We start from the raw sequence: 18961 nt of genomic DNA on the forward strand, positions 1-18961 counted from the left end.
CCTATTCTCAACATTTCTCTTAATAATGAAATTTGATCACAACTGTAAGAATCAGAGTAGCCATTCAAAGACTGGAACCTGAGTTATAGTTTGAATTATAATCTCACCTGAGACCACTAAAAAATAACTGCATAGTAGAGGAAATAATGAAAGAATGACAAAACAGCAGAGGAATGAGAATTGTTAAAAAATATGGAAAGAATTTAAGCTTCATTAGTAGTTAGCAAAATGCAAATTAAAAAAAGACCCTCCACCCCCCCCCATAAGACTGGCAGAGTTTTTAGTTAGATAATATCAAACACTGATAAGGATGTGGGAAAAGTCTCACATGCTGGCGAATTTAGGAAAACAATTTGGCATTACTGACTAAATTAAAAATGTATATCCTTAGGATCTATCAGTACAACCTTTTTATATCTATTCTACAAACCCTTATGTATCTAAAGGGCACATATATACCAGATGCTCACTGCCACACTGCTTATAACATAAAAAGAAAAAAATCAGAGACATTCTACAGTTTATGCCCAAGAGAGTAGTTTAATTGAAATGGACGTCCAACTGTAAGGTAACGAACGGAATACAGATGCCTCTGACCTTTCTCTCCTCTGAAATCACCCCGATCCAGGGAGAAGAATGAGGCACAGAACTGAAAATCTTTGATGAAACCAGCAGACATGTGCAATACCAAATCACAACACATAAGAGGAGGAGCTGATAAATGCAGTGACAGAAGTACAACTACAGACTTCAGATAAGGAAGAGAAAGCTTCAGAAAGGCAGAAAGTTTTCCAAAGACGGTGGTGTGCCCTGGGAGGACAAGACCAATACCCTGTTTGGAACAAGGGGAACCTCCACTCCATCTGACAGGAATTTCTGAGGAGCTTAGACTATAAGGGAACACACACCTGTGTGTGCGGAGGTGGGGGGGAGCAGGCTGTCAGTGACATAGGATGGACAGAAACTTTGAAATGGGCTTCTGTGGAACCAGCAATCTCTGCCAGGTCCTAAGAAGAGAAGGCTATATAAACATAAGTCCATGTGTACAAACACCCCCTGTGCGCATGCACACACGCACGCACACACACGCACACACACACCTGGGTGGCCCAGTCGGTTAAGTGTCAGCTTTCAGCTCAGGTCATGATCCCGGGGTCCTGGGATGGAGCCCCGCATCAGGCTCCCTGCTCAGTGGGGAGTCTGCTTCTCCCTCTTCCTCTGTCCCTCCCCCTAACACATGTACTCTCTCTCAAATAAATAAAATCTTAAAAAAAAAAAAGAAAAAAGGAAGCAGCCTAAATAAGGAATAGATACAAAATGCTTGAAAATTAGGTAAGAAAACAGTAGAAATAAAGACTACAGTGAAAAGGTTTTACCAACTATGTAAGTGGAGTTCTGAAAGAGAGAGATAAGAAGCAATATTTGAAGTCAAAATACAAATATTCAGGAAGGACAGTGGCTTGATTTGTTTTGAAGATCTAAGCAGGATGAATTAAAAAACCCCAAATGACAGAAATCTAAATATAGCACAGGAAGACTTCAGAAATCAAATATAAGTTCTTAAAAGCACATACTGCCTTCAAAAGCAAAAATAAGACTGACTTTTCAACACAAAAAAGCCAGAAAACACTGGAATAATACATTCCTAGTGTTAAAAGAAAATAACTACCACAAAGAATTTTATGCTGAGTGAAAAGATCAGATTTACTGTAAAGGAAGTCCTAAGGAGTGTTCTTTAGGTAGAAGAAAAACAATCTGCAAGACACAGAAAGGAATGAAGAGCAACAAAAAGGTAAGTATTTGGACGAAGTGAAGTGGATGCTGATCATATAAAACAAAAAAGATTGTGTAGGGTTTAAAAAAATGTATACAGAATTAAAATATATTTAAAGAACAGTATTTAATTTGGTAGGTAAATAGAGTTAAAGTGTTCTAAAGTCTTTATCCAGGAAGAGTTTAAAGTACTAATTTATATTAATGCTGAGGCGCCTCTGTGATGTGAGGAAGCCTGAACAAGCCCTTAAAACAGATCATATGTATTAGACCTGACATCAAAAACAACTGACAAAAGAATAAACTGAATTTCATCAAAGTTTAAAACTTTTATGCTTCAAAAAACAAAACAAAACAAAACAACCTTTTATGCTTCAAAGGACACCATCAAATACTGAAAAGACAATTCAAAGAATGAGAGAAAATATACGCAAATCAGGTATCTGATAAGGGTCACTTCGAATATACAAAGATTCAATAATACAAAGACAATCCTATTTAAAAATGGGCACATGAGGGGCACCTGGGTGGCTCAGTTGGTTAAGCGACTGCCTTCGGCTCAGGTCATGATCCTGGAGTCCCGGGATCGAGTCCCGCATCGGGCTCCCTGCTCGGCGGGGAGTCTGCTTCTCCCTCTGACCCTCCTCCCTCTCATGCTCTCTGTCTCTCATTCTCTCTCTCTCAAATAAATAAATAAAATCTTAAAAAAAAAAAAAATGGGCACATGATCTGCATAGGCATTTCTCCAAAGAAGATATGCAAATGTCCAATAAGCACATCAAAAGAGGCTAAATAACATTAGCCATAGGGAAATGCAATTCAAAACCATGAGATACCACTTCACATCTATAAGGATGGCATTAATAAAAAAATATAACTAACAATTGTTTGAGAGAATATGGAGAAACTGGAACCCTCATTCACTGCTGGTGGGAATGCATGACAGTGCACCTGCTATGGAAAACAGTCTGGTAGAATAAAATAGAGTTACTATATGATCCAGCAATTCCACTCCTAGGGGTATAACTGCTATGGTCTGAATGTTCGGGTCAGCCTTCCCGACCCTCATGAACCCTCATGGATGGGATTAGTGCCTTTGTAGAAGAGGCTCCAGAGAGATCCCTAGCCTCTTCTACCATGTGAGGACACAGTGAGAGGTGCTAGCTTTGAACCAGAAAGAGGGTCTTCATTAGAACACAACCATGCTGGAGTCTTGATCTTGGACTTCCCAGCCTCCAGAACTGTGAGCAATAAATTTCTGTTGTTTATAAGCTACCCAGTGGTATTTTGTTATAGTAGCCAGAATGGACTAAGACAATAACCAAGAAAAAAAAACACATATGTCCACACAAAAACTGCTATATGAATGTTCATAGCAGCATTAGTCCTAACAGCAAAAAGTGGAAGCATCCCATGTCCATCAATTGATGAATGGATAAACAACATGTGGTACATCCATACAATGGAATATTATTTGGCAATAAAAAGGAAGTACTTACTTATGCTACATCACAGATGAATCTTGAAGACATTATGTTGAAGAAGCTGGTCACAAATAAAATCACATATTGTATGATCCCTTCATATGAAATGTCCATAAGAAAGGAACATGTATACAGACAGAAAGTAAATTAGTGGTTGCCTAGGGAGGGGTGCAGAGGATGGTGGTGTCGGCGTGGGGGCGTTTAGCAATCACTGTTAATGGGCATAGGGTTTCCTCTTGGGATAATGAAAACGTCCTAAAATTGTGTTGATGGCTGCAAAACTCTGTAAATACATGAAAAACTACTGATCTATATACTTTTCTTTTTTTAAGTAGGCTCCACGCCCAATGTGCAGCCCAGCGTGGGCTTGAACTCACGACCCTGAGATCAAGACCTGAGCTGAGATCAAGAGTTGGATATTTAACTGACTGAGCCCCAAACTGTATATTTTAGATGGATAAACGGTACGGTATGTGAATTATATCTCAAAAAAGTTGTTTTAAAAAGGGAGAGAGATCCTATGTAGAAGCCCCGATAAAAGCAATGCCTGTTGGCTTCCAGCTGCTCCAGTCCCCTGCTGCCTCAGCTCCAGCACCATCTGACAACAGCCACACAAGACGTCCCAAGCCAGAACAATCCAGCTGAGCCCTTCTCAAATTCCTGATCCACAGAAACAAATGACTACAGTTGTTTTAAGCCATTAAGTTTTGAGGTGATACATTACATGGCAATAAGTAAAATAATAAATATAAAAGAATGAAGAATGACTAACTCAAGTCAGTAAAAGGACCATAAAATAAATGCCAAAGAAGCGTGTTAAATATGCTAAACTAGAAGGAAAGCATTCAAGACAAAAGCAGAAACTGATTAGTAAGAAAACAAATGGTAGCACTAGAACACGAATCTCAAAGCGGTTTCTTTGGTGAAGGAGGGAGAAGAGGGGAGGAAGGAAGGTAATGTTAGTTCATCAAATCAGGGAAAGGGGATAAAACACAAGTACGCAAAATAGAAAAGGAAAATGGAGGAACCACAGACTCAGAGGACAGAGAGAGGACAATAGGTTATTTAATTTTATTAAATACACTAAAAAAAACCTTAAAGAGATTATTTTGTAGGAAAATATCAGTGAACAAAACTGATATTAAGGGGTGCCTGGGTGGCTCAGTTGTTGAGAACTCAGTTCTCGGCTCAGGTCACGATCCCAATGTCCTGGGATCGAGCCCCGCATCGGGCTCCCCGCTCAGCAGGAAGCCTGCTTCTCCCTCTCTCCGTTTGTGTTCCCTCTCTCGCTGTGTCTCTGTCAAATAAATAAAATCCTTAAAAAAACAAAAACAAAACAAAACAAAAATACAAACTGATATTAAAGTGAGAGAAGGGGCACCTGATGTGGCTTGGTCACTTAAACACCCAACTCTTGGTTTCAGTTCAGGTTGTAATCTTAGGGTCGTGAGATCGAGCCCTGCATTGGACTCCATGCTCAGTGCAGAGTCTGCTTGAGATTCTCTCTCTCCCTCTGCCCCCCTACACGAAAATAAATAAATCTTAAAAAAAAAAAAAAAAAGTGACAGAAGAGGACGCCTGGGTATCTCAGTCAGTTAAGTGTCTGACTCCTGATTTCGGCTCAGGTACTGATCTCATGGTCATTGAGTTTGAGCCCTGCGTTGGGCTCCATGCTGCGTGCAAAGCCTACTTAAAAAAAAAAAAAAAAGTGACAGAAAATCTAGACATGTTAATTACCATAGAGGAAGCTGAGACAGTTTCAAAGAACTGGCCTCCAAGAAAAGCAACAGCCCAAATGCCAGATTTTACCAAATCTATAAGGAATATAACTCAAATGTTATTTAAAATAGTAATATTAAAGCAAAGAAGAAAGAAAACTTCTAAATTCTTTTTATGAAATCAGAATCAATCATGTTTATAAAAACCCTGTCAAAGACAGCACAGGCACACACATACACTATATGCCAATCTCACTCATGAGACCTATGGAGAAAACCCTAAATAGTATCTTAGCAAATGGAATCCAAGGGCATATTACCATTACATTATAATACCATTACCACACAGAGTCGATCCAGAGATTAACAGAGAGAAGAAAAATTATACGACAATCTCCACAGATGCTGAAATGGAATTTGATAGAATTCTATATGCACTAATAAAAACTTAAAGTAGATGGCTACTTCCTTAACATACTTTAAAAAATGGTATCGCAGGAGCGCCTGGGTGGCTCAGTTAGTTAAGCGTCTGTCTTTGGCTCAGGTCATGATCACAGAATCCCAGGACTGAGTCTCACATCAGGTTCCCTGCTCAGGCAGGAGTCTGGTTCTCCCTCTCCCACTGCTCCTCCCCCGCTGGTGCCCTCTAATAAATAAATAAAATCTTAAAAAAAAAAAAAAAAAGGGTATCTCAAGCAAAAAGCCACCATCTCACTTAGCGAAGAAACATTAAAAGTATTCTGTATTCCCATTTATGCCAGTGGGTATTTCTCATTCCTATTCCTACTATTAAAAAAAATTTTTTTTAAAGATTTTATTTATTTGTTCATAAGAGACAGAGAGAAAGAGAGGAGAGGCAGAGGGAGAAGCAGGCTCCCCGCCGAGCAGGGAGCCCGATGCGGGGCTCGATCCCAGGACCCTGGGATCATGACCTGAGCCGAAGGCAGACGCTTAACCACCTGAGCCACCCAGGCACCCCCTACTATTAAAATTTTTGAGAAGGCATTATTTAATATAATTAGACAGGATAAAGACATATAAAAACTAGAAAGGAAGAAACTGCAAGTATCATTATTTGCAGGTAGATCAGATGCCATCTCTTGAGAGGTTCATAGGGTCAACTGAAAAACAACTACAGATGATAAAGATAAGGTGAAATTAATATAAAATTATTTTGAAAACCAACAGACTCCTAAATTAAAAAGAAAAAGTGGTTAAAAGGTATAGTGGAAGAAAAGATGCCATTTACAAAAGTGACAGAGAAGATAAAATAACGGGAAGAAACTTAACAAAAATGTTTAACATTTATAGTAAGAAAAATTCAAAATGCTCTAGCTGAGGGGTATAAAGGAAGGCTAGACCAAATGGAACAAAAGATAGAAAGGGTCAATATTATAAAAAAAATGGTTAAGTTTAACAATAAGATTTGTTTTGAATTCATTGATCTACCTACTGGAATTAGAAAAGCTGAGCTCAAAATTTATATAAAAATATAAGCAAAAAAAAATCCAGGATGATTCTGAAAAACGTAAACAGGGGAGATGAGCACTACCGGATATTAAGATACACAATAAGGTTGTAGTAATTGCAACAGTGCAGACTAGTGCACGAATAGTCACAGCAATTGTGCAGAAGTTGAGAAAGAGACCAAACATACGGCTTCTAAAGCTACAGGGGCATCAGTCAGGGTAGAAAAGGGGCTGTTCTGAGATGCAGGACCACAGCACACACAGAGTGCTACAGGGCAACAGAAATGGCGCTCTCAGCTGTCCTACAAGGCCCCAGCCACCACTGCCGCAGGGCCAAAGAATCAGATCAATAACTTGCAATAATGTCTCATCATGGTAAGTTTAAGGAAACTCACTTCTGTCAGGATGACATCATCATCCAGGTCCTCTTCGTCGTGTTCCTGAGGAGCCGGGGTGACCAGCATAGGAACCCCTTCCTCATCAGAGGAGTCAGATATGGTGATGGGTCCATCTCTGAGATTGATCCAGTCTAAAAGGAGGCAGGGAACATGGTTACCAGGAGATGAGCATGCTCACATTCAGTCTCTTAATTCAATTTTGGCATGAAAAGCTACTGGTGTGTTAGCTTATCTCAAGCAGCACCTGCACCCAAGTATTAAGAGCCAGGTTTCTGTGGTGAGCCTTGCCAATAATACATTTTGGGAATCAACAGAGAAAATCTGACAACATTATCAACTTTTTCTTATACTAGGTCTGAGAAATCTGTTGGTGAAATCTTGACTGCCAATTTTTAAAAAGTGAAATCATGGTCTCCCACTTCATCTCTATTACTCCTGATTAATCTGAAAAAACTTTCACTCAACACTAGTATAATTTTCATTTAATATTTAAAATACCAATTTGCTCACCTTATAAACTTTAAATATAATTTACACATAGTTCAGTGTTTCAAACACCCATTTAGCATCTATGACTGTAAACAACAGAACCTTCCTAATTTCCTTTTATTTTTAAATTTTATTATTTTTTTAAAAGATTTGAGAGAGAGAGAGTGCACGCATGAGCAAGCACTAGAGCAGTGGGAAGAGCAGAGGGAGAGGGAGGAGAGAAGCGGATTCCCCACTGAGCGTGGAGCCCAACATAGGGCTTGACCTCAGGACCCTGAGATCATGACCTGAGCTGAAATCAAGAGTCAGACGCTTAACTGATTGAGCCACCCAGGTGCCCCATCCTTTTAAGTACAACTAGAATTAAGCTAACTATCTGGATACAGAAATTATGTTCAAAGGTTCTAACTCCTTCTATTTGTTTGAAAATAGAGCATGTCTAATATGAATTACTGGATAACACAAACTGTTAAATTTTTCTGCCTGGCTCATGGGAATGTTAAAGGTTAAAACAGGCAATGAAGAGAAAATGCATTAAGAGTCCTAGAGAAAAGGTTAGGGGGAAAAAACCCCACAATGAGAAAAGAGGTATCATCAATCACAAATGTTGAAATATCTCCATTAAAGCTCTAGTATCTTTTTCAAGACTAATGCCTCATTTATTTTTATGGCATCCAACAATTTTTTTTTTTAAAGATTTTATTTATTTATTTGACAGAGAGAGACACAGCGAGAGAGGGAACACAAGCAGGGGAAGTGGGAGACGGAGAAGCAGGCTTCCCACGGAGCAGGGAGCCCAATGTGGGACTCGATCCCAGGACCCTGGGATCATGACCTGAGCCGAAGGCAGATGCTTAACGACTGAGCCACCCAGGGGCCCGGCATCCAACAATTTGAAAAGCAATCTAAAGTCAATTATCTCACTTCATTCCTGTAACAGAGCTGTGTTGAGCCAGTGACAGCAGTTTGTTGAATCTAAGGTCAGACTGCCTGGGTTCAAGTCTCCACTCCACGATATGCCAGCCACATGATGCTATTACCTAACTTCATCAAGCATCATTTCCTCAACATTAAAAAAAGGTTAACAGTGATGGTTTGAGGGGAGAAGGCTCAAACCCACAGCCTGCGGGGTGGACAGCCAACCAGAGGTAGCCTAATTCATGTGACAGAATTCCAGATTTTCCTGAATGTTCCCAATCATTATATTCCTTTGGTCATTTCCAGGTTAAATGGTTGTTTTTGACCATTCTAATTCTTTTTGGAAGATCTAATTGGCTTTATTAAGCAATTCATGATTTGGGCAGCACCCCACCTAGCAAGCAGAGTGGAGCTCCAGGACAATTTTGTCTAATTTTACCACAGGTTTTGGAGAGAATGTGCTAAGCTCAGTCAGCCATTCCAAAAAAACCCACCCTGTGGAGGTCCATCATGAAGACACTGAGGCAGAGGCACTAGACACCAGGCACAGGGTCAAGAGAGGAAAGGGGTACCAGTGAAAGAGCATGATGAACAAGACTCTGGCTGCCTTCTACTTCTTAGGCAGACAGTCTCAGATTCCATAGGCAGGAAACTGTACATTCCTCTCTGGAAGAACTGGCCCAAGAAAAGAACACTTACTGACAACCTTGGAAGACCCAATGAAAAAGCTGGCTTGAAACCTATCGCCTCACAGCGGAAGCCCAATGGTTGACAAGATATTCCCTAACACGCCATGTATAAACACATTAGCCTTTAAAAAATTAAAGTAAAACAAAGTCTATGAACCAAATGTATAACTCCATGAATTAATCAAAAGGCCCATACCTGAGTGACCATCACCAAGGTCAGTAAATACATTTCCAGCACATTAATAGTCTCCTAACTCCACAGACTAGTTCTGCTTGTTTTTTGAGTATACATTCGTTTCTGGCTTTCTTGCCAATACTAGGTCCATGTATTCATGCTGTGGCATGTGCTGTAGCTCTCTGCTGTACGTAATCCACTATATGACTATATTGCAAGTTATTTATTTTTCTGTCAGTGGACATTTGGGTTGGTTCCAGTCTTGGCTATTTTGGATAACACTGTCTTGAACACTTTTTTTTTTTTTTTTTTAAGAGAGAGGGAGGGAGGGAGAGGGAGAGAAAGAATGTTAAGCAGGCTCACTCGGACTTGATCCCACAACCTTGAGATCATGACCTGAGCCAAAATCAAGAGTTGCATACTTAACTGATTGAGCCACCTAGGTGCCCCTAATTCTGTCTCGAACATTCTTATAAATGTCTATTGGTATACTCATTTCAGTTGGGTACATTCTAGGAGTGGAAGTGCTAAACCATAGGGAAAGCGTATGTTCAATTTTAGCGGACAACGCCAAACAATTTTCCCAATTGTGCTAATACACACTCCCGCCAGCAGGGTGGGGTGGGATGGTACCTGCGACTTCATGTCCTTACTGGAACATAGCCATGCTCATTTATATGCCAACTATAGCTGCCTTCACATTATAATGGTATAGCTGAGTAACTGCCAACAGAGAGCACAAGACTTCCAAGGCAAAAACAGTGACTATCTGACTTTTAAAAATTTACTAAGTCCTCATTTAGATTACTTAGTTTTCTTCAAACATATTAGATGCATCTCATAAGCTTCAATAGACTGTATTTTGATTATCATGCAATTCAAAATATTTTGATTTCCACTGTGATTTCTTTTTTGAACCGTAAGTCATTCTGAAATGTATTCCTATGTTCCACACATATAAGGATTTTCTATTTCTGTAATTGATTTACAACTTAATTCCAATATGATTAGAGAATATAACCTATATGATTTCAATCCTCTGAAACCTGGAACTTGTTTTGTGGCTCAAAATATGGCCAATTTTGTTAAATACGTTGGGTGCAATATTCCACTTATGTCTATTATGTCAAATTTGTTGATCGTGTTTTATATCATACAAATGTTTGTGAATGCTTGCTCTCTGTCAGTTAAAGAAACATGTTAAAATCCCCATTATAATTGTGGATTTATCCATTTCTCCTTTTAGTTCTGTCAATTTTTGCTTTGTGTATTTTGACAACATGTTACTGAGTGTACAGAGGTTAGAACTGTTTTATCTTTCCAGTGCACTGACCCTTTATCATTATAAACTCTTTATCTTTATTTATTAATACTTCTGGCTCAAGTATCTATTTTATCTGATAATACATAGACATACCAGCTCTTTTTTGTGCTATTTGCATAACCTATCTTTTTTCATTCCTGTACTTTTAACCTTTCTTTATTTTACCTTTTTTTTTTTTAAGGTTTTATTTATTTATTTGACAGAGACACAGCGAGAGAGGGAACACAAGCAGGGGTAGTGGGAGAGGGAGAAGCAGGCTTCCCTCTGAGCAGGGAGCCGGATGCGGGGCTTGATCCCAGGACTCTGGGATCATGACCTGAGCTGAAGGCAGACGCTTAACGACTGAGCCACCCAGGCGCCCCTATTTTACCTTTTTTTTTTTTTTTAAGATTTTATTTCTTTGACAGAGAGAGACACAGCGAGAGAGGGAACACAAGCAGGGGTAGTGCGAGAGGGAGAAGCAGGCTCCCCGCAGAGCAGGGAGCCCGATGTGGGGCTCGATCCCAGGACCCTGGGATCATGACCTGAGCCGAAGGCAGTTGCTTAACCAACTGAGCCACCCAGGCGCCCCTACCTTCATTTTTAAGCCTATTTTTACTGGGCATGGAATTCTTGCAATTAAATATTACTCAGCAATTAAAAAGGATTTAATTGATACATGCAACCATGGATGAATCTCAAAACATTATGTTGGGCAGAAAAATTCAGGCATAAAGAGTATACACTGTATGCTTCCATTTATATGAAACTGTATAGTGACAAAAACCAGATCAGTGGTTTCCTTAGGCCAGGAGTAGAGTGAGGACTGATCGCAGAGAGGGCATAAAGGAACCTTTCTGGGATGACAGAAATGTTCCACATCATGAGTAAAGGGGGTGGTTATATGGGTATTTTCATTTTTCAAAGCTTACTAAACTATATGCTTAAAATGTGTGCATTTATTTAAGTAAATTATACCTCAATAAAGATGAATTTAAAAATAAACCTATAGGGGTTGGCACAATAAAATTAATATAGCTCATAAAGACAAAACTCTGCATGCCTGAAAAAAATCTTCATGCTGGGTGCAAAACACACAAAACTTTTCTAACAGAAAAATATACCTCCAAAGTGAATAATTTCCCCAAAGGAATTAGCTGTTCTGACACTCTGTTCAAGTATATTTAAAACCCAGTTACAAAACAACAACATTAATTTGATATACGTGTTCAAAAAATTTGGAATGATCCCATATACAAATTACAGCTAAGATTTAAAACTTTCTGAATCATAATAAATTATGGTTCTCTTACTACCAAGTTAGACTAAACTATTAATAAAATCCTTTAAAAGTTAGTACTTTTGCACTCATAATTTGCACATTTTATTTTTCTCAATTTATTTGCTTAATAAAATCTGCTCAACTTTAAATGCTCTCTGAAAGTCAAATGTATATAATTTACCCTCTGCTGGGAAAAAAATCATCTTCATAAGCACAAAATATTATTAATGGGGAAAAAATATGGTACAATTTCTTCCATGGAAATTTATTTTCTTTAAAAAAATTATTTGAGAGTGAGTGTGTGCGCGTGCACACACACACACATGCACACACACGGTGGGGAGGGGGAGGGACAGAGGGAGAGAAAGAAGCAGACTCCTCACCTAGCAGGGAGCCTGACCTGGGGCCTGATCCCCGGACCCTAAGATCATGACCTGAGCAGACACTTCATCGACTGAGCCACCCAGGTGCCCCCTTCCATGGAATTTATACTTGCAAAAAATACTTTTCCTACTCAGCAGCATGAATTTTCTCCTTTCAGCCTAATAAATGTGAATTAGGATTTGACAGGAAATTTCATATGCATTTAGGAATGTTACAGAAATGCAGGCTCCCTTCCCTTTTTGAATCAATGAACTTCCCCAAATTTTAAACACTGTACAATGAAAGAATACATGCTCTAAAATTCCCTGTAGGGCAACCAGAATCTTTTGGCAAAAAATAAATTAAGCATAATATGAGGGGGCAAAAATGCGAGAGCAGCACTTTCAGATCATATAGGCCTGGAGGAGCACTCCTTTGAAGACCCCATTCCTTCAAAAACGGAACTGCCACAGTTCCCACACTCCCACCTCTTAAGATCCAATGACTGCACATTCACAGCTTACTTTGGTTTGCTCATTAATAGCTTAATAATCCACCTGTGATGAAAGATTCTTCAACTTCATTCATGCCATTATGTGTCACCATTTGACACAAAATTCTAGTCTGATGAGTCCATTACACCAGATGTTCTGAGGTCTAAAAATGAAATGTCTCTGGGTTCCACATGGTGCAAAATAGGTTAATTTCAAAGAAACTATGACTGTACCATAAAGACAAAAAGCAATGATAAAAGGGAGAAAGTGAGAACAAACACTTACCTTGTCCCCTGTGGCAGTGAAAGTTGTTCAAGTGAATGACTTCTTCATTATTGTTTCCCTCTGCCATTTTCAAATGCACACATACACATACGTGCTTGCTAATATCTAAACATGGTGACTGTTCAAAAGGGTCTGAAAAAGAAAAAAAAGAACATTAAAAATGAGGGATTGTCAAAATTCTTCCCATATATTTGGTGAAAGTGGCATTCTGAGCTTATGGTGAAAAACACCACTGAAGGGAAAAAGAAAAGAATGCGTAACTAAAAAGCTGATGGTGGGGAGAAGAATAATTTAAAAAAATAACCAATTATTGCAAAAGAACATATAAAAGAGGAATAAAGGATCAAAGAACAGATGGAACATATAAATAAAAATAAGACACACTTAAAAACTCAATTACAGCAACCTATGGAAAGGGAGAAAATACTTGCAACTCATAATATCTGGTAAGGGGTTAAAATTCAAAATATACAAAGAACTCCTACAACTCAATAGCCAAAAAGCAAATGATCCAATTTTAAAATGTGCAAGGGTTCTAGATAGACATTTTTCCAATAAGATATTCATATGGACTACAGGTACATGAAAAGGTGCTCAATATCACTAATCACCAGGGAAATGCAAATCAAAACCAAGAGCTATGGCCTCCCACTTGTTAGAATGACTATCACCAAAAAGACAGAGAGATAACAAATGCGGGCAAGGACATGGAGAAAAGGCAGCCCTCATACACTACTGGAGGGAATGTAAATTCCCTTTATCGAAACTAGTATGGGGGTGCATCAAAAAATTAAAAATAGGGCACCTGGGTGGCTCAGTTGGTTAAGCATCTGCTTTGGCTCAGGTCATGATCCCAGGGTCCTGGGATTGAGTTCTGATTTGGGATCCCTGCTCACTGAGGAGTCTGCTTCTCTCTCTGCCTCTACCCCTTCCCCCACTTGTGCTCTCTCTCTCTCTCACACACGCTAAGAAATAAAATATTAAAAAACAAAAAACAAAGAAACCAAACAAAACAAATTCAAAATAAAACTACCATATGATCCAGCAATTCCATTTCTGGGTATATATCTGAAGGAAAAGAAATCACTAATGTTAAAGAGCTATCTGCACCCCCATATTCACTGCAGCATTATTCACAATAGCCAAGATGTGGACATGGCCTAAGTGTTCATTCAGTGAATGGGTAAAGAAAACAGAGGGGCACCTGGGTGGTTCAGTCAGTTAAGTGTCTGACTCTTGGTTTAAGCTCAGGTCATGATCTCAGGGTCCTAAGACTGAGCCCTGCATTGGGCTTTGCACTGAGCATGGAGTTTGCTTGTCCCTCTCCCTCTGCTCCTCCCCCCGCTCTCTCTCATAAATAAATTAAAAAAAGAAAAAAAAAATAAGAAATGCTAGAAAACAGAATACTACTAATCTGTAAAAAAAAAAAAAAAAAAAGAGGGAAATCCTGCCATTTGCAACAACATGGATGAACTCTGAAAGCATTATACACTAAGTGAAATGAGACAGAAAGACAAATATGATATGATCTCACATGTGGAATCCAAAAAAAACCCCCAAACCTCCCAAAGACCCAAACTCGTAGAAAGTGAGATCACATGTGGTTACCAAAGATAGGAGAATTGGATAAAGGAGGTCAAAAGGTACAAACTTCCAGTTACAAAATATTTAAGTAATGGGGCCATAAGGTTCAACATGAGGACTGTAGTTAACACTGCTGTAAGGTGTATTTGGAAGTTGCTAAGAGAGTAAATCCTGAAAGATCTCATTGCAAGGAAAAAAAAAAAGTTTTTCTCTTTTTCTGGGGGGTTATCCATATGAGATGATGGATGTTAACTAAACTAAACTTCCTGAGGTAATCAGTTTGCAATTTACATACATCAAGTCATTATCCCATACAACTTATAATCATATTGGAAATTGTATTACATAAACACTTTTATGTATAAAAGAAAGCTTTAAAGTAAAAGGATGGAAAGCAATATACTGAACATCAATAACTCATAAGATACTTTATTTTTCAGTCATAAAACGTCCATCTGATTTTTTAAATAAACTCCAATTCTATGTTGAAGCTCTCTTTTCAACCATTTAATCTTTTCCTTTTTGGGTGAGGGCAGAAGGGGTACAACAAAACCCATGAAAAACTCTATGAATAGACTAGGATCAGACAAAATTGACGTAAGTAGTATTAGAGACGAGTAGGGAGATTTCATCCAGTTAAGAGGGTCAACTCACAGAAGATATAATACTAAATGTGTACGAATCTAATACTACAGCTTCAAAACACATATACCTGAAACTGACAGACCTTAAGGAAGTAACACAAATTTTTTTTTAATTTTTTTTTTTAAAGATTTTATTTATTTATTTGAGAGAGAGCATGAGATAGAGAGAGAGCATGAGAGGGGGGAGGGTCAGAAGGAGAAGTAGACTCCCTGCTGAGCAGGGAGCCCGATGCGGGACTCGATCCCGGGACTCCAGGATCATGACCTGAGCTGAAGGCAGTCGCTCAACCAACTGAGCCACCCAGGCACCCAAGTAACACATATTTTTATAGCTGGACAGACGACTTGAACAGCACTATCAAACTACTTGACCTCATTGACATTTATAGACCACTCTACCTAACAACTGCAGAACATTCTTTTCAAGTATATAGAGAACATTTATTTATAAAACGGGTTATATCCTGAGTCACAAGGTTAGTCTCAACAAATTTCATGGGCTTGAAATCATATAGAACAGCCAGTAAAAGAAAGATAACTAGGAAATTTCTAAATATTGGAAATTAAGCAAACTAAACAACTCATGGGTTAAAGAAGAAATTACAATGAAAATTAGAAACTCCTGTATTTTGACTGGATGATCCAAACGGTAATGAAAACAAAAGACATCAAAATTCGTAGGCTGGAGTTAAGGCAGTGTTTAGAGGGCAATTTATACATCCAAATGCTATTTTAGAGAAGAAAAAGGACCAAGAAATCAATGATCAAAGCCTCGATCTCAAGAAGCTAGAAAAAGCACAGTAAATCAAACCAGAAAAATAGAAGGCAATCATAACAGCAGAAATTAACAAAACAGATACAAACATATAGAGAAAAGTCCAAACAAAAAGTTCTCTAAAAAGATTAAGAAGACTGATAAATCTCTATCGTAATTCATCAAGGAAAAATAGGAGAAAACACAAATAACCATTATCAGGAATGTAAAAGAAGATACCACTACAGATTCTACAATATAAAAAGAACAGTATAATAATTTTATACCAATTAATATGAAATTGTGAATGGGCAAACTCCTTGAGATACCACTTACCACAGCTGAACAAAGAATATTTATTCATTCATTTATTTATTTATAAATTATTTACTTAAGTAATCTCTACACCCACTGTGGGGCTCAAACTCACCACCCCGAGATCAAACTCACCACCCTGAGATCAAGAGTCACATGCTTTGTGGACTGAGCCAGCCAGGCACCCCTGAACAAAGAAAATTTTAAATCTCAACAGAGCTGTACCAAATAAGGAAACCGAATCAGTAATTAATAACTTTCCCACAAAGAATACTGTAAAAGCTCTGAAACCTTTCCCAGTAAAGTCTTCTAAGTATCTGAGGAAGAAATGTAACTAATATTACAAAAACTAAGAAAAGCAAAAGAACAAACACTATTCTGAATCATTTTATGAGGCCTGTATAATTTTGATACTAAAAGCTCCTAAGAACAGCACAAGAAAGACCAATATCTATCATGAACACAGAGGCAAAAATCATAACCAAAGCAAAGTAAGTTACATAACTGGAATAAAGAAAAAACTATATGATCATTGCAGTAGACTGGGGGACAAAAAAAGCATTAAAATTTAACACCTATTCATGATTAGAATCTCTCAGCCTATTAGGTATTAGAAAAGACTTCCTTCATCAAGTTAAAGACATTTCAAAAATACTACAGCAAACCTCACATCTAACAGTGAAACAATGAAAAGCTTCCTCCCTGAAATGGAGAGTTTTCACCATTTCTTGTCTACACTGTACTGGAGGTTGTATCAAGTAGAGTGGGGCAATAAAGAGAAATAAAATATCAAGCTGAAGAAATTAAACTGGCATTATTTGCAGATGGTAAGACTGTATATTGATGCAAAGACAGAGAAACAGAACAGAGGGCTCAGAAACAGATCCACATACATTTGGTCATCCATATAAAAACAAAGGTGCTACTGCAACGCGGTGGGAAGAATGGTCTTCCAATAAACACCGCTGCGCCAAGTGGGCATCTCTATGGGAAGAAAATGAGCCTTGATTCATGCCTTATACCACACCTAAACATCAATTCCAGATGGATTATCAAAAGATAAAACAACAGGGGCCCCTGGGTGTCTCAGTCGGTTAAGTGTCTGACTCTTGATCTCAGCTCAGCTCTTGATCTTGGGGTCTTGAGTTCAAGCCCTGTGCTGGGTGTGGAGCCTACTTAAAAAACAAAAAATGATAAAAATACTGGAAGGTAACAGGACAAAGTTATATTTGTATACGTGACTGTACACAGAAATACCACTATAATAAGTGGAATGAATAACAAAGTCTCTGGATACATGGCCAATATACAAAAATGAACACTATACTAATAAGAAACAATCAGAAAATGGTATTTTGAAAGGATACTCCTTAGAGTAGCATCAAAAACTATCGTATACCAAGGAATAAATGCAATGAAAGACATGCCAGATCTCTATATAGAAAACTGTAAATCACTGAGAGAAACCAAAGAACACTAAGGAATGGAGAGACATACCACATTCATGGGCTGGAAAGCTCAATTTTGTAAAGATGTCAATTCCTCCCAAATTGATCTACAGATTTAATATAGCCTTAATAGGATTTTAAAAAGTGGATATATACTAGATGACTCTAAAATCTACAGGAAAACGCAAAGAGCCAAGAATAAACAAGGCATTCATAAAGAAAAAAAAAAAGGTGGAAGATTTACACTATCAGTAAGTCTTATTAATACAAAGCTACAGTTAATTAAGACCATGTGGTATTGGCAAAAGAAGAGAAAAACAGACCAAAGGAACAGAGTCCAGAAATATTCATTCATGTGGATGTCTGATTTATGACAAAAGTGACATTGCAAAGCAGTGGAAAACATGTTTTTACTCTATAATGCTGTACTAGAAAGCTGTATGGGGGGGCAGGAAGAATGAGGAACTAGGTCTCTTCCTCATGCCTTAGACAAAAATGACTTTAGGTGAACTCCTGATTTAAATGGAAAGGTAAAAAAGTTTCTAGAAGATACCATAAAAAAATACCTTCACAAACTTGGAGTTGGGAAAGATAGATTAAACAGGATATAAAAAGTACTATCCATAATAGAAAAGATTGAAATATTGTACATCAAAAATAAAAACTTCTATTCACAGAAGAAATTAAGAGTGAAAAGGCAAGCCACTGGGAGAAGAAATTTGCAATACATATAACAAAGGGCTCCTATCCAACAAATATAAAGAACACTTAATGGTAACTGAAAAACACAAGAACCAACCAGACAACTTCAAGGAAAAATGGGCTAAAAGATTTGAATTCCCAATGTTGAGTACCCTGAGGAAACCCAAAAGGCCAGTTAACAAATGAAAAAGTACCCAACATTATGAGACATCAGAGGAACGTAAACTGAAACCACAAGGGAATTCTGGGAAGACAGCAGCACCATAGTTTTTGAACCTACCCAAATTCTCATCTAAAAACACAAAAATTCCTGGGGCATCTGGGTGGCTCAGTCATTAAGCGTCTGCCTTCGGCTCAGGTCATGATCCCGGGGTCCTGGGATCAAGCCCTGCATCGGGCTCCCTGCTCAGTGGGAAACCTGCTTCTCCCTCTCCCACCTCCCACTCCCCCTGCTTGTGTTCCCTCTCTCGCTGTTGTCTCTGTCAAATAAATAAACAAAATCTTAAAAAAAAAATAAAAAAAATAAAAACAAAAAAATTCCAAATTAGAAAAAAAACTAAGAATCACTATAAACTTCCAAATACGAACCCAAGGACAAATCATCAAGAGCCATGAGATCTCTGAAGTACCATTTCTGCCTCAGAAATCACAGGGAATCATTCAGACCTGAGAAG

The 18961-nt window shown here is 38.3% G+C and overlaps 1 protein-coding gene across 5 annotated transcripts in view; it reads right to left on the reverse strand.

Annotated features, from left to right (window-relative positions):
* Positions 1-18961, reverse strand: part of RNF216 (ring finger protein 216) — a 145597-nt gene that overhangs the window by 115164 nt on the left and 11472 nt on the right. For all 5 annotated transcript variants that reach the window (XM_034988309.1, XM_034988310.1, XM_034988308.1 and 2 more), the window contains exons 2-3: positions 12841-12972; positions 6840-6973 (exon numbers count right to left, since the gene is read on the reverse strand). In XM_034988309.1, the coding sequence (XP_034844200.1) occupies positions 6840-6973; positions 12841-12907 (201 nt within the window). In that variant the 5' untranslated portion in view covers positions 12908-12972. The remainder of the gene's footprint in view (positions 1-6839; positions 6974-12840; positions 12973-18961) is intronic.

This window comes from Mirounga leonina, unplaced genomic scaffold (assembly GCF_011800145.1).
Source record: "Mirounga leonina isolate KUSES-001 unplaced genomic scaffold, KU_Mleo_1.0 Mir_454, whole genome shotgun sequence".
Lineage (NCBI taxonomy): Eukaryota > Metazoa > Chordata > Mammalia > Carnivora > Phocidae > Mirounga > Mirounga leonina.